This window comes from Oncorhynchus keta, chromosome 30 (genome assembly GCF_023373465.1).
Source record: "Oncorhynchus keta strain PuntledgeMale-10-30-2019 chromosome 30, Oket_V2, whole genome shotgun sequence".
NCBI lineage: Eukaryota > Metazoa > Chordata > Actinopteri > Salmoniformes > Salmonidae > Oncorhynchus > Oncorhynchus keta.
Genome location: NC_068450.1, coordinates 35212997 through 35235148, shown reverse-complemented (window position 1 = coordinate 35235148; position 22152 = coordinate 35212997). Strand labels below are relative to the sequence as shown.

Here is a 22152-nt window from a genome sequence, read left to right as displayed (position 1 = left end):
TGAGGTGCTCAGGAGCAACGTGTATGACAGCATGTTCCAGTTCCTGCCAATATCCAGCAACTTCACATAGCCATTGTAGTGGAGTGGGACAACATTTCACAGGGCACAATCACCAGCCTGATCAACATTATGCAGAAACATGTTGTGCAGCATGAGGCAAATGGTGGTCACCAGATAGTGACTGGTTTTCTGATCCACACCCCTACCATTAAGGTATCTGTGACCAACAGATGCATCTGTATTCCCGGTCAATTGAAATCCATAGAATAGGGCCTAATTTATATCGATTGACTGGTTTCCTTATATAAAACCTAAAATCTTGATATTTTTTCATCACTTTTACAGCAGCATCAACAAAATGTTGCCATGAGCAGCACTGCAGATATTGAAATGAGCAGATGCAAGAACTCGCTCTCACACAGTACATGGTTCAGTTCACACCGTGGTAGCCGCTTCCAGTAGCTTCCAAGTGGAGGTGAGCCTCACGCTTCAACTTTACATTGTGTGGAAATTGACTCACTATGCAGCTTTTACTCTCTGTATCTTTGTCATATCACTTAGTCTACAATTAATTGGCTTATGTTTCAATATAATTTCTAACAGCGAAAATTCAATCAAGTGGAAAGTTGCACAGTATACAAAAAAATAAAATTAAAATAAGAGTTCCCCAGTTAAATATAAGAAACACCACAGCAGCCCCATGTAAGAAGGATAGCAGCACCAACCAACCGTTTAATAGATCAACAGTACTCCAGATTTATTACCCAGGCCTCTGTGACACTCAATAGGAATCAAGCAAAAACAGCCACATTCATTTGAACAGGCTAAAATTATCAACATTTACATTTACATTTAAGTCATTTAGCAGACGCTCTTATCCAGAGCGACTTATCAACAGTATTAGCTTGCCACTATTTAATCACTAGACAAACAAAATGCAGTAAAAGGTTACTCATTTAGTGCCTTTTTATTAGAGACAAGGAGACCATACAAAACATCCACCAATTCAATACCAGTCCAAGTTCTGAACACAGGCTCTTCAAATAAATCTCCCCCATGTTATCGTCACATGACCCAATTCAGAATTCTAACCCTACCAGATCCTGTTTGAGGAATGTGTTAAATTATTACATCAATACCATGTTGTTTTTACTCAGAACTGGAAATAACTAATCACGTGAACATTTCTGGAATTTGCATGTAAAAAAATAAATAAAATTAAAGCAAATGTGTTCCCCTGGAATAGGTTGATGAATCCTGTGCAATCAAGAATAAATGGTTTTGTACTACACCTAGTCTCAGCTACACACACTTGGAAAACTTAACTAGAGGTTAGGCAAAAAAGGTAGTAGTATAATATCTTGGAAGATTCAATAGTTGGAATTGTGGAGTTGTTGCCGGTCCCTTTCTCTGCGATCGTCATTCTAATGGAATCCAGAGAGAACAAAACCCTGTCCTCAAACATTTACATTGTGTATTTAGTCTTCATAATCCTTCAATTTTGTATTTTTTTTTATATTTAATTTTATAGCTTTTTTCCCCTTTTTGTGTGTATTTTGTTCATTTTCATTGTGTTGTGTGAAGTGGAATGAAAGCCTGCAGTTATGGAATTTGAAAACTGTCCCCCCACCCCACCCCCCCAACAGTCCCACAAATGATCCTGGTCCTGCGTCACCCCTCCCAACCATATTGGAATGAACAGCCAAACCCCTCAGATGTGTTTGGCTTCAGTTGAAGCCCGGGGCTAGATTTATATAGGGCTTCCTTCCAGGGTGACTACCGATGAGCCGCCGAGCTTGTCTGCAAGGGTGCGTCGATCCTTGATGTCTTCCAAACCGTTCACTTGCCACTCGTGTTTGATACCTAAAATAAAATCAGAGGGGAAATGTAGCATCACATTAGACACAGCATAGTTTTTGACAAACATTTTATGAGTAAAGAAATCCCCCCCGTAAAGGGTTCAGATCATACAGTCAACACACATCGAGTATAAGAACAATTAGGAATACCTTCCTAATATGGACTTGCACACACCATAGCTGACCAAAGTCATAAACATAGAAAAATGGAGTTGCCTGGTAATGTTATCAAACCATTTCCGACAATGATATCAGTAAGGGTACAGATTCCACATGTAGACCATTGGGGGGGGTATTACAGGGTATTGTGAAATATTATAGTACGGCCATGACATGTTGAATCCCAGTTACTGTATTTCAATGTTGACGCCAAATAGAAAATTGGGTGCGCAATAATAGGATCAAAGCATAGTTTAAATTATTCAAGGGACATATCAGTGAAGACCACCTCTTCCAGGGCAATAGGAGACACCATATGTATCTCTATACTCAAGCCAGAGCGCGACGGAATCATGTCTAAACCAATTTAGGATGGGATGAAATGTTGGTGCCTGGAAGTACAATTTAAAGTTTGGTACGGATAGTTCTACGCCTTTCCCTGTGCAACAGTGTTAATTTTATATTTTATCTGGCCTCGCTTACCTTGCCATATACATTGAGATTGCACTATGGATTTTATACAAATAGCCAAAAGGGGGAGAGATGGGACACATTGAACTATAGAAATTCAGCCATGGCAATATTAATTCTAACAATAGATATTCGGATTGTCAAAGCAACAGGGATATTGCTCCATTGGAGGTTGGACTGAATTGTTTGAGCTTTCCGTTAAAGTCTGACAATGGAAATACTCCCAAATATTGAAAATGGGAGAAAATTGGGATTCCATAAATCATGGAGAACTCCATTGGGGTCGAGGCAGTAGGGCTTATTTGGTTAGATTAACTTTGTACTGCAACTTCAGATGACACCGAATTTGTCTATGATCTTCAAAGCCTTTGGGAGAGATTGAGATACATTGTCCAGATAGAGTAAGATATCGTCAGCGTATAATGAGATGACGTGATCCGTAGAATTGCAAGATGTTGGTGTAATTTCTTTTGATTGTCAAATTGCCTGGGCCAGGGGCTCCACAGACAAAAATAGCAGAGGTGAGATGGGATCGACCGTGCCTGCTACTTCTAGTTATTCTGAATGGAAACAGAAGGTATTGCCTGTTATTATGGCTAAGGGATAGGCATATAGTCTTAATCATATTGGAGCCAATTCCCATATGTACCAAAACTGACCAAAAGTCTGACCAGGCTATCAACTGTTACTGTGTCGAGAAAAATAACTGCCCAAGGAGCATTGGTTTCTGACGAAGCATGCACGCAAAAGACGGCGGTTATCTGAGGATAAATGTTTAACAAACCTGCCTTGGTCGGGATGCACCAATTTGGTTAAGTGAGTTGACTACAATTTTAGAAAATAGTTTAAGATCAGTGTTTATCAAAGATAGAGGGTGATAGTGAGCACTGGGTGGCATCTTTACCTTTTTTAATAAAAGCAAAATCGCTGTATTTACATCCCTTCTAAATGAACCGCTGCATATAAAACCCTAAAAAAATGTATGCATTCCAATCACAAAGCTGGAAGCTTAAGCAAGGAGATGGCATTTAATTTGAAGAGAGCCCAGAGCCCAATAGGTTTCCTATCTGCGCCTCACCTGTGAACTTCTTCTTGATGGCATCTTTTGAGCTGGCGTAGATCATCTTGCTCTTCAGGGGAGCACCATCTGGGGCCCTGCCGGGGTGGGGGAAATGGTTTAACTTGTATCCCGAGTGTAGAAACCAAGTGATTTTAACATTCAACAAGTGACACCATACTAGAAAATGTAGAGTGATGGGCCCCCCCCAGTCGAGCCAAGCTTCCCTTACCAGAAGATGAAGACCAGGTCCTCTTTCTTGGTCTCCTTGGTCTCATAGGTGGCGTCATAGAGGGCGTAACGGCAGTCATCTGGGGGCAGCATCTTGACGAAGTGCAGGTAGGGGTCCTGGACGGTGACACCCACATCTCCTGTCAGGATCTCCTGACCCTCCTCCAGGATGATGTGCTTCTTGTCCTCACTAAGGCAGAACAGCACTGCCTTCTTCCTCTTCTTCTTCTCATCCTCGTTTGCCTGCAACTTGCGCACTTTCATCTCGTTGAAGACTGTGATAACGTCATCTGTCACTGTCACCCCGGAAGCCTGCGCAGAGACAGACAGAGATTACGATCATATGCTTCCGAGGGATGAGGGACAAAAAAATAAAAAGAAATACATTTAAAAAAACGCTGAGTGGTCTACAGCAACCCAGGCTTCATGAACTATTCAATTCAATCAGTACCGACTGATTACAAAACTAAAACTCCAGCGCCATTTCTAAGGAGGTGTCTTATTTATGCAGCAATGGAGGTTATCCAGTCCTAATGACCAGCACAGAATGACAGGACAGAAAACACAGAAGAAATTGGAAGGGGGCCTGAGACTTGCCATACTGCAGGAATTGGCCCTTCAAGGAAAGCTGATAAAAGCAATCGAGAGGGAGGTAGCAGCACAATGACTTGCAGTGATGAACGAATGGCCATTAGTCCAATGGGTGGGGGACACCATGAGCAAGACGGCAATCCTGTTTCTATGACCGCTGCCCACATGATCATTCAAGATAATGGGGACTTTGCGAGTCACCATCCATAGCATTGGCCATAACAGCATGATGTACAGCGTGACTCAGGAGTGGCATTTAGAAAAAGCAGAGGGCTTTTTGAACCTTTCCCCACACCAAAATTCCTGATGAGTAATAGGTGTGTATTGGTAGTTTGCCACTGCCTGATAAGGGCCAGTGACAGGTGTGGCTTTGAAGCATCTCAAAGGGGGGGAGGGGGGGGTCCCCCTCCTATAAAACTAAAAGTTTACAGCACTCAAGATAACCATGCCAGGTAAGAAACTGCTGTAAAGTAACCATGCGAGTGAATACTGGGAAAGGAATCAAGCCTTAGAATGTATGGGTCGGTCTCAGACAATGGATCCTCTGTGGGAAAATAACATAATAACAGACCACATCCCTGAGTCACAACAGCCCTATAAACCTTGCAGGTCTTCTGATTTCCATTAGGACATTTTACCCAACAGGAATCACAACCCATGTAGGAACCGGGCAGAGGATGTGACCAACTGTCAAAAGGCTTGCTGTACCATCCCGCCCCGTCTGGCAGGTTTTGGCCAATCCTGTCACCCCACCTTCTGCTAAATCACGTAGACTAGGTATTCCTTTCCTCAGGCAAAGCCAGATCCATACAGCCAGAGTAAGCCTTCGTTAAAAATGGCACTCCTGGTCTGAGAGTTGCTTCATATTGTCCAGAGCCCTGCCACTGTGTAGTGACCCAGTTTGAAGGAATGTGTGTGTGAAGGGTGTGGGCATGTTTTCTCTGGATGTGTGGATGGCAAGGGCCTGTGTGAGAGAAACAACATTGGGCTCAGGATGTAATCATCTAGTGATGAGCCCAGAGAGTTTGGACACGTTTGGATTAGTGACGTCCGAACAGGAGGGAAATGACTGCCAAAGAATTATAAAGAGTTGCCAGGGCATTCATTTACTCTAGGAAGGGCAGGGGCCTCATACAGAGGGTGAAGAGGCCAGTGTTTGCAAACAGCAGCCAATTGCCATTCATCTTCACTAAATCCTGCCATCTTCCAAAAACAATGAGAACTCCTGTTACCATTCTGAGAGCTCTTCAGACAATGCATGTTTCTTCACACTGCAGCAAGTCACGACACAGACTAGAGCGGTGACTGGGGATGCCTGTTTGAAAAGACCAATACCATGAGCCAGTGAAGATTATACCCTTTTAGTTCCTCCATGCAGAAAACATTCTCTGAGCAACAGATATCCCTTTCTTCCTACCATAAAATACCCAGAAATCTCAAATGGTTCAAGTAACGTCACAGGATAAAAGACACAGCCATGTCAGGTTCCTGACTGCAAACCCATAGGTAGCTCTGGAGACTAATCTTCACTTCTGCTGCACTTCCACCTAACCCACACCAGTCTGTCTCCAGTGTTGATGTTAATGAAGCGCTAGTGTAATTGTGTTCACATCAGGTGTGACACTAAAGACGTGTGGCGAACAGAATCAACAACCTCTGCTTTGCGAGAAGGTGTTTAATTCATAGTAAGACTTATGAAAAGGCCAGCTGAAAAGTATCAGTGGCCCGACATTGGGCCCCAAGTCAGAACAAGATTCTGTTGCAAAAAATCTCAATACGTTCTTATTCCAATTCACTTAACATGAAATGAAAACAAAATACGTCAAGTAGCTGTAATGAACAAATAATTTTAGTTTGTTATTCCCTGCAGCTGTCCAATCGCACCCATAGGGCACTGAAGACTACTGTGGCTGGGCCTTTTCATGACTGAACCAGCACTTCCCTCAGCCAAGCCCTTGCACCCAGCAGGAATCAGATGCCCATCGTGTTCAACAGTAACCATTCATTCATTCATTATATACAATACAACCAACACATTGATGTCATGTTGTAATACATTATTCATATGATCAAGAATGGTACATGATAAAGGCCTCACAAATGAATAGCTAGTGGGAAAATAGGATAGCTCTAATCAGTCGAGTAAATTGAATGTAAATCGAGATCCCCCACCCCCCAAAAAAAACATTTTGAATTTTTATAACCTTTCATTCAATTGAATCTAATGTGTAACGCAATGACAATAGAAACTGGAATGCGCACTTCCGTCCAAGCACGATATTGATAATTCCGCAAATGTTATCAGGGTTAAGCCAACCTAGCCGTTTTACACGAACATCTACGACGAATTGTTTGAGTAGTAGGCTACAGTAGCTATATTTGGTCGTTCACAAGCATCTCGTGCGTTTCTTTCTGACGCACCACTTGTCAAAACTTAATGCGTCGAAACCAGGAAGGACGTCGTGCGCAACACTTGCCAGCGACAAAAGGCCCACATGCAAAACCTTTAGCTATTGATAGGGGTGTCACCGTTGTGAAAAAATTGCTCGCGGAACCTTGGTCTGATTTTGTTATACCATCACTAAATTAAACTACTCTGGGCACACATTTAATGGCTAGTTGTGCAAAAATGCTCTTTGCACCAAAAACCAGGGTGGGGCCATGAATGCAGTGGTCGCACATGTGCACTATATACAGGCAAAACGATGACTTAAATACCAGGCAAACTCGATTATTTTCCCGCTGCAAATTTAGCTAACGCTAAGTGCTATAATTAAAGCTAACGTTAGTCAATTGGCATGGCACCTGCGCACGATAGTTAAAAATCATGGGGCTCATGCGGACCAAGACAAAGGATGTGTAAATCAAATTACCTAGCTTCCTAAATGGCTAACGTAGCTACGGTATGCGCATGCACAGAAAATGCACACCGTTAGCCATGCTAACTTAGCTGTTAGCACCGGCGAATACAAAGCCAGATACAGTTACTTAGCCAGCTGGTAAATTCGCGGGGAGGAATAGCACCCGGCAGTACTAACTAGCTAACTTGATAGCATATACATATGCGGATGGAATAGGCTGCTACTTGAAACTCGAAGTGCTATACTAGGCATTAGGCCTTACTTAGTGAAGCATTGGGAGGAAGGAAATGGCGCCAGTTGTTTTGGGGTCGTTTTCTTTCTACACTAGGCGATTAAAACGGCAAGAGGAGACGAGCATACGCCTGGATAAAACAAACTTTCGAGGAAAGGCTAGTCACCTGTATGATTTAAAGCATTTTAAAAATGTAATACCATCCAAGATTTAACATCCAGCTAGCAAACGTTCCTGAACACCGCAGGATTGAAGTCACTCACAGCTGACCCGACTGGGAAAATCTGATACTGTAGAGTTCATCTCAAAATTAACTCGCTGTTCATGAGCTAAAATACATTTCTTTAAGACGAGACACACCCCAATGACAATATATTTGAAATTATATGCCACAGAGGTAGCTAGTTGTTAAATGGAAACGTACCATAGCTGTCTCTGAATTGGTCGGCGTCTGGATAGAAATTGAATGAGCTGTGTTGCAGCGTCTGTAATGTCTCGCACACACTTGATACACCACGTGGACGCGCTAAACTGCGCGTGCTTGATGATGGGGTGGGGAGCGCGAGCATCTCCATGAAAAAATGGTCATGAGATTTAACGTAGAGCATGGTGGGAATAGAAGTTCTAAACCCTTCTGTATAACGTTTCATGTTTGTCAAAATAAAACATAACATTTGGTTACTTTTATGCCCGAGCTAAGGCACTGACATCAGAAAAAAACTTTGGGAAAACATGCTCCCTGCAACACAGAGATTATGTGTGAATAATATAGTACTACGGACTATTCAGACACGAGAATAATATTTCATAGTGTAGAATCCATAATAGCAAAGTATTCGGTCTCGCCTCGCCCCCTGTATAAGGTTTGTTGAACTCACTTCCAAATATGGAAGCGAATGGTGGCGACAGCAGTGCACGCGCCTCGGTTCAACAAGGCGGCCCGCGACGCCGATCACCATATAAGGAAACAAGGACATGATTTTCGCTTTAGCACATTTCACTACGCATTATACGCACTGTTAGTGGGAGCAGCATTGTGCAGTACAGAAAGGAGAATGACAGCAAGGAGGGGAAAGTAGGAGGAACAAGGTCAAAATAAAACGAGGGAACTGTTCTGACGCTGGAATATGAATGGATGACGAGCCAACTAAGCAGTGTACAGCCCTAAAACCTGTCCGAAATTATGAATAATTTAAATAATCCTGCTTGATACCAACTAACATTAATGGGTGATTGATTCATCCTCATTACCATTTCAAGACTGAACACCAAACGTATTTTTCCTATTCCAGTTATCTGAAGACTAGCATGATTAACGGTATTTTTTTATAGAAAGTATAAAGATCGCAATCTATTGCTATCGTTAATTTTGTCCTTCCCTTTATCCGTTCAATATTGACACCCTCTCCACAAAAGACCAGAATCAATTTTTAAAAAACAAAATTTTTGGCATGACAAAGTTAAATCGGTATATGTGATTAACCAATCAAGAACTCAACCAAGCTTACACAGGTCTTATGCATTTTATTTGGCTTAAGCATGACTTTATCTTAAAAAATTAAAACATTTCAGTAACCAAGGCCCAACAAAATACCATTGCAAAAGATTAAAACAAAAAGGAAGAAATTAATTTTAAAAAACATGAATTTCATGCATCTACTGTAATACATTTTTTTATTTGTGGAATGAGTTCAAATGTAATTGTACAGAGAGGAGGGCGGGTGCAATAGTAATTGCGGAAAAATCCCTCCAATAGTAGCCTCCTCAACAATGGAACATAGATATGGAATGTGCAAAAGGAATGTCAGAGCCAATGGAACTTCTAGAACTATGTTGATTTATCTGGATTCTGAGGAAGAGGTCTCTTGCCTTTTATTGTACCACTATGTTTATAAGTAGTTCTTTGGCTGACAGGTCACTGAACCACCTCACAATACCCATCACCTGCTTACACACAAAACAGTTAAGAAAACAGTTCCCAGAAATTCGAAATTATCACAATCTCCTTTCAAGCAATCCTCTGTATTGAAAAATCTTACATATAACATCTTTGGTGCATTTATTTCTCAGTAAGTGCAACTAACATCTCTTAACCAACCTTCCAAGTTCAGAACCGTAAAACATTTTGGTCATGTTACAAGCAGTGAAGCAGTCTAAAAATTAAAAGATAACAGTGGAATGCATCAGCACTTGCACTGCCTCTAAAGTGGGCTTGTGTTTTAGAGTCACCAATCGTGGTATCAAGAAAGAAGAGAAAGCAGTACAAGGAATCTCTGACATGGATAAAGGGGATGCAAATAAGGTGCATAATGCAAAACTGGGAATGGGAAGATATGTGCACAAGGCCACAGAGCGGTATAAAGAGACCAGCATTAAGTCAAAAAGATCTGGCTACATGTATAACTGGTATACCCCATTACAGCACAGCATAGCATAGGTAAATTGCATCAGGAGGATACACTGCTTAAGTCTAACATGACTTAAAACCACCCTGGCCAGCCTCCTATTACTAAGCATTGGTCACAAAGGATACGTAGATTATGATGCATTCAAATCCATGGCATGTCCAATAATACAATACTTGGGTCTAGTGTTTCTACGTAAACATCACTGGGTTGTCTATATAAATGAGGGGAAGTGTGTGAGAATGGCAGTGTCAGTCAATGTTAAAAACAGGTCCAGGGGAATAAACAACCCCATGGGTCTGAGAATGCACCTTGCCCCAGATACTCTGTAAGACTGTAGTCTAATCTTTATGTAGATAGACACTGATATAACCTTTGTATGTAGAGTAAAATTGTGCGATTGAAAAGAAGCTGGTGAATGTGCATCATGTTGACCTCCCACTGCCATTATAATCATATGTTGGTTCCATTGGGTAGCATGGTAAGGCTTTAGTGCTGGGATGTGTGCTTGTGTTGTGTGCATGTTGTATTGCATTAAGATAAATAGGGTCAAGGCCATCTAGCTGGATTTCCTCATCTCAGCCAACGCTGGCCTCGACTTGTTCAATACCACAGTGGCCTGAAAGAAAAAGGACATGATTAAATTGCATTAAATAAAAACTGTAAACAGGGGTACTTGAACTACTTCTAAGGGGGAAAATGTAGATTCTTACAAAAGTTTACAAACAATAACTATGCTTAGTTTTTTTACAATCCAACTGCAAACTGTACACCAAATGTGATCGTCCCACACACACAATTCAGAAGATAGAGATGTGTTCACCTGTTGCAGTATGACATCTGCTGTCTGGTCGATGGCTCCCCCCAGCCCCCGGTATTTTCCCGAATAGCGTATGAAGCTCCAGGTGAGCATGGCGACCATGGCCAGGCCCAAGACACAGTCACATATCAAAGCAATTGTAGCCAGGCCGATGAAGAGCAACAGCCCTGACAGCACGTACAGGAAGCACACAAGGACAAAAAGCACTGCGGGCGTCCGGAAAGCACTGAAGACATTCTTTGACTTTAAAGAGAAATAAAAGAAAATCCTATTAATTATAATGTTGATCTGTTGATTTAAATAATTCTACCTTGAATTTATCATCAGTGAATTTAAAATGGAAAATACCATGTTTTTACTGACAAAAATGTATCTGGTGTGACTCTTACCTCATTGTGCTTGCTGAAAGACTGCCACAGTTCTACCAGCTCGGCCTCAAGCTGGTCTCGGTAGCGGTCGCAGAACTCCTGCCCTCCCATCTTCTTGGTGGAGGAGAAGACATGGAGGGACTCCTGGAGGAAGAAGTGGTGCTTCTCCTCCAGAGAGGCAGGAGCCACATAGGGAAGGTCTCCCCCACAAACCTTCAGGACAAAAGCGGGAGAGAGGAAAAGAGAATGGAAGGTGAGATCGTATGAGTGTTAAGAGGAATTGTTCTATCAGAAAAAATACACTTTCTTTGTCAACGTTAGAAACCCACCTTCTCCATGTTCTTGTAATACTGGTCTTTGGCTCCTGCCACGGCTGCCAAGTTGTTGGCCTCTGCTGTGGCCTTGTGAGAGAGACATTTAGTGGCAGTGGACTAGTGACATTCAAGAACACCTCAAGACTTATGAACATCCTCAATATTAGCATTATATTCCTCTGTTGAGCAATACAGTGGAATATTACTTTACACTCAAAGTGGAAAACCTAAGTGGTTAATGGGTGTGTACCTGCAGCATAGACTTCGGGTGTGGCAAGTCTTCACCTTGGTAGATCTTGATGTATGCCTGTAATCACAAACATTACACTGTCAAACATGACATAATGATACAAACCTGGCAAGAACCTCAGAGGGCTGAACGCAGTCTCACCTTGAAGAACTCCAGCAGGCCCCTGCAGGTGACTTTGTTGCCGTTGATCTCTTTCTCAGCTAGGCAGTTAGGGTGTAGCAGTGTGGCGATGAGGTTGCGAAGCTCCTTTTTAAACTCGGGAGCCACATCTGAGACATAGGGTTGAATCAGATCAAGTTAATTGGTTATCATTAGGTGGATTAATAAGATGAACAAGGGGGCAGCCATACCACTAAGCTGGCCTTTGAAAGCGGGGCTGGTGGCCACCTTCAACCCAGGATGTGGTAGCAGGAAACAGTTGATGGAGGTGAAGCAGGAATGAATATGTTCCCTCACTGTCTGTAGTTCCTCATGCTGGGTCTCCTTCACCTGCACAACATCACACATACTGGTTACCATCACCAATGCATAACTGAACCTGGTTGAATTTACTATTGTATCTTAGACAGTGCAAAGCAACAAAAACCACTTGAATTTGTACCCTGAAAAGGGACTAGTACCTGTAGACGTTTTTCCAGGAACTCTCTGCCTCCGTTGAGCCCATATTTATACTCATAGGGAAAGCTCCAATCCCTGATTAGGAACATCAGGGACTGTGGGAAAAAGGGAGAATAGAAAGAGACCACAGTATGGTAAAAATAAGGCACTTTAAGTTAGAAAACATTATACCATAAAAAGTGCCTGCGAGTAAGGTCAAAATGCACTTCAAGTTAATTGGTCTAGATCCTAAATGATCAATGAACATTTTCTTGATATTTACAAGACTTTTGGTTCACATGCCTGAAAGGGCTTCAGATAGATTTCATCCATGGCAAGGCGACCATACTCTGTGAATAGCTGGAGGAAGACAGAACACACAGGGTGTAATTAATTATGCACAAAAAAATAATAATGTATATATAAAAATGGCTAAATTAACTTGAGGTACTGCAATTGCTATTAGAAACAGATACTGTAAATAATGTGGCCTTCATGAAGGGCTCTAAAGTGCAACCATTTTGGTCGGTATTTTGCTGTGCGACCTGACATTTTATTTTGGGAGCACCAGTACGACCATGAAAAAAAATATAAATCACCCATTTAATAATTGTTGAAATTATATATTATTTTACTACAGTGAAGAAAATGCAGTGATTTGTACTTCTTGCAACTTTCTGAAGTGAGAATGCCTGTGCATACACTTTGTGTAGCCAGTTAGTGATGTCGAAACAGTCGTTTCTAAATGCTTTCCCATAAAACTTTATAAATTAAATGTTAACTGCAAAGTAGGCTTATCTGGCAAAATTATACGATATCGTGATGATTTGTATCAGTTAGGTGGTCTTTTGGTATACAAACTCTGCTTTTTCAGATGTACAGGAACACTGCCAGCCAAACACCAGTCTCTTGAGGTGCACAATTGCAATTAAAAAGGGCAACTATACCCTCCAAACACCAAAAGTGTTATCCTGATGTGATTTAAGCATTGTTGTGGACATTTACTTGCCAACGTGGCTGGTGGACCCAAAACTTTTGTTTTTAGACCATGTTCATAAACCATGTCACAGGCATTTGTTTACACCTGGTTTAGTCATGTTAACTAATTAGCAAGCTAGCTAACAATATGGTTACTTTACCAGTACATCTTGTTCAGTCATGTTACCTCATTAACTAGCAAACAACCGGGTGACTTTACCAGTACATCTAAAGATTTGGGGGCACAGAAAGGAAAAAGGATAGCTTCTTTATAAGATCCAGCTGTGGAACATGATGCTAGCCTGGCCAACACCAGACCACGCAGCAAGATGTCGGCGACAGATAGGGCAGCTCTGCTTCGAGCTCCTAAATACTAACAATTATTTCGCTACACCTGCAATAGCATCTGCTAAACATGTGTATGTGACAAATATAATTTGATAACAAGGCACACACTGTTGGTCTGGATTCCCTGTTGTCCAATGTTAAAAGTAGTTTTAGCGCCCAGTATGTGGGTTTCAGCGAGAGAGACAAAGAATCAACCACTGTAAAAGTAGTCCCCTTCATAATCAACGCATCATGCCAACAACATCAAAGTGCCTCCACAGACTGGAGTCAGCCAGAGTGTCGCTTTAGCCAGGCACACATGCTGCTGCTGAGGAAGACTGACCTGCAACTGCTGCAGATCATCTTCCTGAATGTTCTGTGAGAGGTTGTAGATCTGGAAGAGAGACACAAACAATCACAACCATATTACAAACATTGACATCAATTATAACAAATAACATGAGTGCACAGCAGATCACCTGTATTGAGCTGGTCATGGTGCTGAGGGCAAAGATTGTGGCACAATCCTTCACAGTTGACTGGTTATCAAATGCACCCTGGGTGTCCATCAGTAATACTGCCACCTTAGAGGGCAGAAATCAATCCAACCATCAATCAAATACATAACACCAACATAAACATTACACTTTGCACACTTTTCAGTTCCAGTGCCCAAACAACTTTCTAGCACAATGGCAGAATCATTCCTAAGCGCATTGTTTAGAATGATGGAGTCAGTACCTCTGTTCCATCACTCTTCTCCACCAGGAAGACCTCACTCCACAGCTGGATGCCGGTGGTCTCTGGCTCTGAGCCCCCCCTCCATTTGAACCCAGTCAGGGGCTCATCGTCCTGGCCCAGCCATTCCTCACCATGCTTCTGGAGGAACAGACGCCACTACACATTACTGACTGGTCTGACTTGGCAGCAGCCCTGGGAATAAGTCTGACATCATGAAACAATTCAGGTCACAAGGAGAGATACAGGTAACTGTAAATAAAGGAAACACCAACATAAAGTGTCTTAAAAGAGCATTGGGCCACAACGAGCCAGAACTGAGTCAATGCAGCTTGACATAGATTCTACAAGTGTCTGGAACTCTATTGGAGGGACAATGCAACACTAATCTTCCACAAGACAATTCCATAATTTGGTGTTTTGTTGGTGGTGGAAAACCCGGTCTCAGGTGCCGCTCCAGAATCTCCCATAAGTGTTCAATTGGGTTGAGATCTGGTGACCGAGACGGCCTAGGGCATATGGTTTACATCGTTTTCATGCTCATCAAACCATTTAATGAACACTCGTGCCCTGTGTATGGGGGCATTGTCAGCCTATGGGGACATAGCCATGGTAGCCAAAATAATGGCCTGCAAAGCCTTTTTAGACATTACCCGAAGCATGATGGGATATTAATTGCTTAATTAACTCAGGAACCACACCTGTGTGGAAGCACCTGCTTTCAATATACTTTGTATTCCTCATTTACTCCAGTGCTTCCTTTATTTTGGCATTAACTGTATGTCTGCAGGAATATAGAGCCATCAGATAGTAACAGACAGTCTAACAGGCATGGAGGGTACAAGGAGCACAGGTATAACACACATCTCACATACATACAGTTACCTGGATGTATGAAATATTGAACTTTGAATGAAGCTTAGGACCATGGGTGTTTATGTTCTAATTTCAGAAACACTGACCTTCCTGTACATGTAGCGGAGCATGAAGTCCAGAATGAAGCTCTTGCCTTTCCGGAAGGCCCCAGCCACTGAGAGCACCACCACATGTTTGTCCCGGACCTCCGGTGCCAGCAGAACCCGTCCCAGAGCCTCTGTGTCCAAGGCAAAGGAGTGATCCTCCTTGCAAACTGTCACAATCTGGACCGGGCCTGGCTCACTCCCCATCGTTCCCTGTGGGTGAAGAGACACACAACATGTTTTTAATTCTTTAAATTTGACCCCCTTTTCATGGTATCCAATTATTTTTCGTGGTATCCAATTGTTAGCAGTTACTATCTTGTCTCATCTCTACAACTCCCGTACAGGCTTGGGAGAGACGAAGGTCGAAAGCCATGTCCATCCGAAATACAACCAACCAAGCTGCACTGCTTCTTAACACAGCGCGCATCCAACCCGGAAGCCAGCCGCACCAATGTGTCGGAGGAAACACTGTGCACCTGGCGACCTGGTTAGCGTGCACTGCGCCTGGCCCGCGATGAGACAAGGATATCCCTACCGGACAAACCCTCCCTAACCCGGACGACGCTAAGCCAATTGTGCGTCGCCCCATGGACCTCCCGGTCGCGGCCGGCTGCGACAGAGCCTGGGCTCAAACACAGAGTCTCTGGTGGCACAGCTAGCACTGCAATGCAGTGCCCTAGACCACTGCGCCACCCGGAAGGCCGACACACAAGATTTTTACATTAATAATGGTGCAAATCTGAGGCGTGAAATGTTTCATGTTAGAGTAGGTTAGATTTAGGCCGGCCTCACATCAAGCTATTATCAAAACTGATAATACTGTATAACTAATCGGTGTTACAACTTTGGCGACTTCCTTCCCATTACATTGCCTGGCTACCCATACTCCTTGCTCCGACTAAACGCTACGCCTACAGACTAGAGGTCGACCGATTAATCGGAATGGCTGATTAATTAGGGCCGATTTCAAGTTCATAACAATCTTAAAATCGGTATATTTGGGCGCAGATTTGCCTATTTTTTTTTACACCTTTATTTAATCTTTATTTAACTAGCCAAGTCAGTTAAGAACACATTCTTATTTTCAATGACTGCCTAGAAACGGTGGGTTAACTGCCTTGTTCAGGGGCAGAAAGACAGATTTTCACCTGTCAGCTCAGGGGATCCAATCTTGCAACCTTACAGTTAACTAGTCCAACGCAATAACAACCTGCCTCTCTCGTTGGACTCCACAAGGAGCCTGTTATGCAAATGCAGTAAGCCAAGGTAAGTTGCTTGCTAGCATTAAACTTATCTTATAAAAAAACAATCAATCACAATCAATCATAATCACTAGTTAACGACACATGGTTGATGATATTACTAGATATTATCTAGCGTGTCCTGTGTTGCATATAATCTGACTGAGCATACAAGCATACAACTATCTAAGTATCTGAATGAGCGGTGGTAGGCAGAAGCAGGCGCGTAAACATTCATTCAAACAGCACTTTCGTGCGTTTTGCCAGCAGCTCTTTGTTGTGCGTCAAGCATTGCGCTGTTTATGACTTCAAACCTATCAACTCCCGAGATGAGGCTGGTGTGACCGAAGTGAAATGGCTGGCTACTTAGCGTGCGCTAATCGCGTGCGCTAATCGCGTGCGCTAATCGCGTGCGAACTTCACTCGCTCCGAGCCTTGGAGTGGATGTTCCCCTTGCTCTGCATGGGTAACGCTGCTTCGATGCGGTGGCTGTTGTCGTTGTGTTGCTGGTTCGAGCGAGGAGAGGGACGGAGGTTTTACTGTTACACTGGCAATATTAAAGTGCCTATAAGAACATCCAATAGTCAAAGGTTAATGAAATACAAATGGTGTAGAGGGAAATAGTCCTATAATAACTACAACCTAAAACTTCTTACCTGGGAATATTGAAGACTCATGTTAAAAGGAACCACCAGATTTCATATGTTCTCATGTTCTGAGCAAGGAACTGAAATGTTAGCTTTCTTACATAGCATATATTGCACTTTTACGTTCTTCTTCAACACTGTTTTTGCATTATTTAAACAAAATTAAACATGTTTCATTATCTACTTGAGGCTAAATTGATTTTATTGATGTATTATATTAAGTTAAAATAAGTGTTAATTCAGTATTGTTGTAATTGTCATTATTACAAATACATTAAAAAATAATAATAATAATTTAAATCGTCCGATTAATCAGTATCGGCTTTTTTTTGGGCCCGCCAATAATCGGTATCGGCGTTGAAAAAAAAAATTCATAATCGGTCGACCTCTACCACAGACATTTGTTTCTTCCCAGGAATGAGTGAAGGGATTCGATTAAACTGGTCCGGGCGCCCAGGTAGGTGTGTTTTGCACCAGGTTGAAATTAATTGCATTAGTTTTGGAACTGGGCTACCACCCCGGCGTGAGCCAGGTGCCCTGTTCAAAGCCCACAGCGAAGTCGGCTCAAAACGAAAGTGACGTAATTAAGCACGTGGAGTAAGAAGTAGGATTCTGTGTTTCACATGCGAAAGAGATTGAAAATTCAAACATATTTTATGGAAAAGAGATGTTTCTGGACCATGCTGCCTTGTTGACAACATGACTGAGCGGTGGAGATTGCTGCTCCTCCCTCATCGCTTTTGCCCGTTCCCGTGCCCGTTTGCCCCTCGGCTCAGCATATTCGAATATGCCAATTCTTGATCAGAGTACATCATCGACCCTTCACAGAACGCAAACACATTTTCGGGGCTGTCTGATGGGTCCAGAAACCGATGGGCTTGTCATTGGCTTTGATACACTGGTTAGAGACGATCCAATCACTGGTTAGAGACGATCCAATCACTGATGACTTTCCCACAACACCCCTCACCATAAACGACTTCAATGACGGCTGTCTCAGACTAAAGTATGTAGCAAACGACAGAGCATCTGAAGAATTGAGTGTGTCGTCAGGCTACCCATTACATAATCCCTTTATAAACAATTCAAGCTCAAACTGAGGCCTATAAAACGCACAGTAACGTTGAAATGTTTTTTTTTTTCTGAGGAGAACCCAGTGCCCAGTGAGAAATGATTCATAGTTTATACACAGATAAGCTTTCATGATTAGACAATGTTGGGCTCTGTGCAGGACTGTGTCTAAGGTAATGTGTGATGCATCAACCCAGCTGCCGACTAGTGCATGCTCCACATCCCTGCAGATTCCTTTAACCCTCTCAATGAGGCTCTTTGTTGCATTGCTAGTAGTCGCCCATGCCCACGGCAAGATGAGAACCATTATTGTATAACTAAGATGGCGTAGCAGTCAGACGTCTTTGTCGTGTCCCCATGAATATTTACTTTATATATTTTTTCCTTCGCATATCTTTAAAAATATATTTTTCTGAACCTCAACTTCAAAATAATCTCCTGTAACTCGCCTTACCCAATGTGGTGTGGATCTGATTTTTTCTAAAGTATTTTTCTTTACTTCTGAATCGGAATCCCCAACTACTAGCTAGTAGTCAGCTAACCACTGCTAGCGGTCATCAGCTAAACTTTAGCTCGGAAAACTCTCGCCAGTTTGCACAACGCGATTCAAACCAGAGCGTACCGGACCTATTTTCTCTCCATATCCCCGGATTCCCACCGCAAGCTCTGAACCTTTTCACATGGATCATCGCAGCTAGCTAGCTGCAATCCAAGTCTCTACTCCTGGCTAATGTCTCTGTCCCGAAGCAAGCACCAACTAGCCTGGAGCTAGCCCATGGTAGGCCCATCTCCCAGCTAGCTGAAGAGGTCCATCAGCCACTCTTGGGCTACAATACCTATACCTGGACACCTTTTACTGCCGGTACGAAGCCCCGCCGATCCTCCACAACTGGACTACAGACTTAATCTGCCCGAGGGGGTTATTCAACTGGCCCCTCCGTTGCGACATCCCCTGAATGTCGATCTGCTAGCCGTGGCCCGCTAGCTGTCTAGAGCATATCGGACTTTTAGCTGAATTTAGTGGGCCACAAAACCTATTTTGTCAATCCATCACAACTGACGAGGAGGCTCCGCAGGAGGAGGCTATAACAGACTTCCTCCGTCGCAACATCCCTCTTAGGCCCTTCTGCTAGCTTGCTAGTGTCTCCAGCCAGTCTCACTACTCACCGGACCCCTAAGATCACTCGGCTACGCATGCCTCTCTCTAATATAAAAAAACATAATCACTAGTTAACTAGGGTAGTCTAGTGGTTAGAGCATTGGACTAGTAACCGAAAGGTTGCAAGTTCAAATCCCCGAGCTGACAAGATACAAATCTGTCGTTCTGCCCCTGAACAGGCAGTTAACCCACTGTTCATAGGCAGTCATTGAAAATAAGAGTTTGTTCTTAAATTACTAGCCTAGTTAAATAAAGGTTAAAAAAAAAATTCAAGCCCATCAACTCCCGAGATTAGGCTGGTGTAACCGATGTGAAATGGCTAGCTAGTTAGCGGGGTGCGCACTATTGGCGTTTCAAACGTCACTCGCTCTGAGACTTGGAGTCGTTATTCCCCTTGCTCTGCATGGGTAACGCTGTTGTCGATGTGTTCCAGGTTCGAGCCCAGTTAGGGGCGAGGAGAGGGACGGAAGCTATACTGTTACACTGGCAATACTAAAGTGCCTATAAGAACATCCAAAAGTCAAAGGTATATGAAATACAAATGGTATAGAGAGAAATAGTCTTGTAATAATTCTATAAAAACTTCTTACCTGGGAATATTGAAGACTCAAGTTAAAAGGAACCACCAGCTTTTATATGTTCTCATGTTCTGAGCAAGGAACTTAAACGTTAGCTTTCTTACATGGCACGTATTGCACTTTTACTTTCGTCTCCAAATTGAACGTTTCATTATTTATTTGAGGCTAAATTTATTTGATTGATGTATTATATTAAGTTAAAATAAGTGTTCATTCAGTATCGTTTTAATTGTCATTATTACAACAACAACAAAAATACAAAAAAAAATACATGGGCCGATTAATCGGTATCGGCTTTTCTTGGTCCTCCAATAATCTGTTTTGAAGAATCATAATCGGTCGACCTCTACACTGTATATAGACTTTTTTTCCTACTGTATGTTTTATTCCATGTGTAACTCTGTGTTGTTGTATGTGTTGAACCTCTTTGCTTCATCCTTGGCCAGGTCGCTGTTGTAAATGAGAACTTGTTCTCAACTAGCCTACCTGGTTAAATAAAGGTGAAATAAAAAGTTAAAATTACCTAAAGGGGGAAAAGTCAACCAGGCCAATATCACCTAACATTAAACCTACTCTAACTAGAGACTATATCAATCGTACACCTTGCTATACATGTTCAAATCAGAATAAAATTACTGTCCTCAAAACACAATTTAAAAGTGTTACAGGCAACATAGCCAACAGCAATGACAGGTGCTCTGAAGATGTGTTGCCAAAAAGCAAATTAAGTGACATGCCATGATTTTCTCTACCATGACAGTCAGACAGGCAGAGTCACAGACTAAGTAACACGAGGAATGCATGACTGAAAACAGGTTTTCAACTGTGTAACTAGTTAACGTTACCTAGAAATAAAAGGCCCAACAGAATTCACTATTTTTACAGGCAACCGTGTAGCCCTATCATACCATAGCAAGTTGGAGCATTAGTTATACTTATAATAGCAACATGTTTTCTATCTAGTACACAGGGCACACTACAATATTTCAGATAGCTGTTAGTATAAAGAAATGTAATGTACCGCACGCTGAACTTAACTAGCTAACGTTACAGTACGCTTGTTAGCTAGCCAAGCTTTCTAAGCTTACAGAAATGAATTTCTAACCATTTTAAACGACGGTTTACTGTTCACCAAATAGTCGTAAATTATTAGATAAAGCACTGTTTTACCTTTGGTATCCCGAATGAGGAATTCACAGGCACAAGCAATGAGTCAGAAAATTAACAATACTTCTGTCATGAAAACTTTTTCAAACTACGAATTCATTCACTTCCGCGTCCGCAGTCGAATTGACCTGTTGGGCTTGTGGTTTTGTCAATGCCATGAAGTAATAGAACTACATTTACAAAGATCCTTCAGGCGGTCATGCTTACCCTTGTGCTGATGGCTAAGGTAGATTTTAATGGAGTGCTACTAATGCGGAATCTACAGTATGTGCTAAACGCATTTATGTCCATAACGGACATGAATGGGTTTAGCACATTATAATTTCATTTTGTACACTTGCTCTCTAAACTTACTGACAGACAAATCAAAATATAGACTACCGGTCAAAAGTTTTAGAACACCTATTCATTCCAGGGTTTTTCTTAATTTTTTCTATTTTCTACATTGTAGAATAATAGTTAAGACATCAAATCTATGAAATAACACATATGGAATCATGTAGTAACCAAAAAAAAGTGCAAAACAAATAAAAAACATTTTATATTTGACTCTGAAATAGCCACTCTTTGCCTTGATGACAGCTTTGCACACTCTTGTCATTCTCTCAACCAGCTTCATGAGGTAGTCACCTGGAATGCATTTCAATTAACAGGTGTGCCTTGTTAAAAGTTCATTTGTGGGATTTCTTTCCTTCTTAATGCGTTTGAGCCAATCAGTTGTGTTGTGACAAGGTAGATGTGGTATACAGAAGATAGCCCTGTTTGGTAAAAGACCAAGTCCATATTATGGCAAGAAAAGCTCAAATAAGCAAAGATAAACGACAGTCCATCATTACTTTAAGACATGAAGGTCAGTCAATACAGAAAATGTCAAGAACTTTGAAAGTTTCTTCAAGTGCAGTCAAAAAAAACATCAAGCGCTATGATGAAACTAGCTCTCATGAGGACCACCACAGGAATGGAAGACCCAGAGTTACCAGCCTCAGAAATTGCAGCCCAAATAAATGCTTCACAGAGTTCAAGTAAGACACATCTCAACATCAACTGTTCATAGGAGACTGTGTGAATC

The 22152-nt window shown here is 42.1% G+C and overlaps 2 protein-coding genes across 3 annotated transcripts; both read right to left on the bottom strand.

Moving 5' to 3' along the window:
• Nucleotides 1-948: 948 nt before the first annotated feature.
• LOC118363458 (cofilin-2-like) lies at nucleotides 949-8052 on the bottom strand. The gene is made up of 4 exons (XM_035744341.2): nucleotides 7886-8052; nucleotides 3779-4089; nucleotides 3568-3644; nucleotides 949-1863 (listed from the first exon to the last, which is right to left on the bottom strand). Exons 1-4 carry the CDS (start codon nucleotides 7886-7888, stop codon nucleotides 1751-1753), a joined length of 504 nt encoding a protein of 167 aa, XP_035600234.1. The 5' UTR covers nucleotides 7889-8052; the 3' UTR covers nucleotides 949-1750.
• A 913-nt stretch (nucleotides 8053-8965) lies between these two features.
• On the bottom strand, nucleotides 8966-21252 carry LOC118363457 (atlastin-3-like). 2 transcript variants are annotated; one of them, XM_035744339.2, is made up of 14 exons: nucleotides 21087-21252; nucleotides 15221-15430; nucleotides 14262-14399; nucleotides 14000-14104; nucleotides 13864-13914; nucleotides 12519-12575; nucleotides 12239-12331; nucleotides 11969-12107; nucleotides 11760-11887; nucleotides 11619-11675; nucleotides 11384-11455; nucleotides 11076-11267; nucleotides 10690-10929; nucleotides 8966-10485 (listed from the first exon to the last, which is right to left on the bottom strand). In XM_035744339.2, exons 2-14 carry the CDS (start codon nucleotides 15422-15424, stop codon nucleotides 10426-10428), a joined length of 1536 nt encoding a protein of 511 aa, XP_035600232.1. In that variant the 5' UTR covers nucleotides 15425-15430; nucleotides 21087-21252; the 3' UTR covers nucleotides 8966-10425. The 2 variants fall into 2 exon arrangements, with proteins under 2 accessions (XP_035600232.1, XP_035600233.1); XM_035744340.2 differs by having other exon boundaries at nucleotides 14262-14396.
• Nucleotides 21253-22152: the final 900 nt, after the last annotated feature.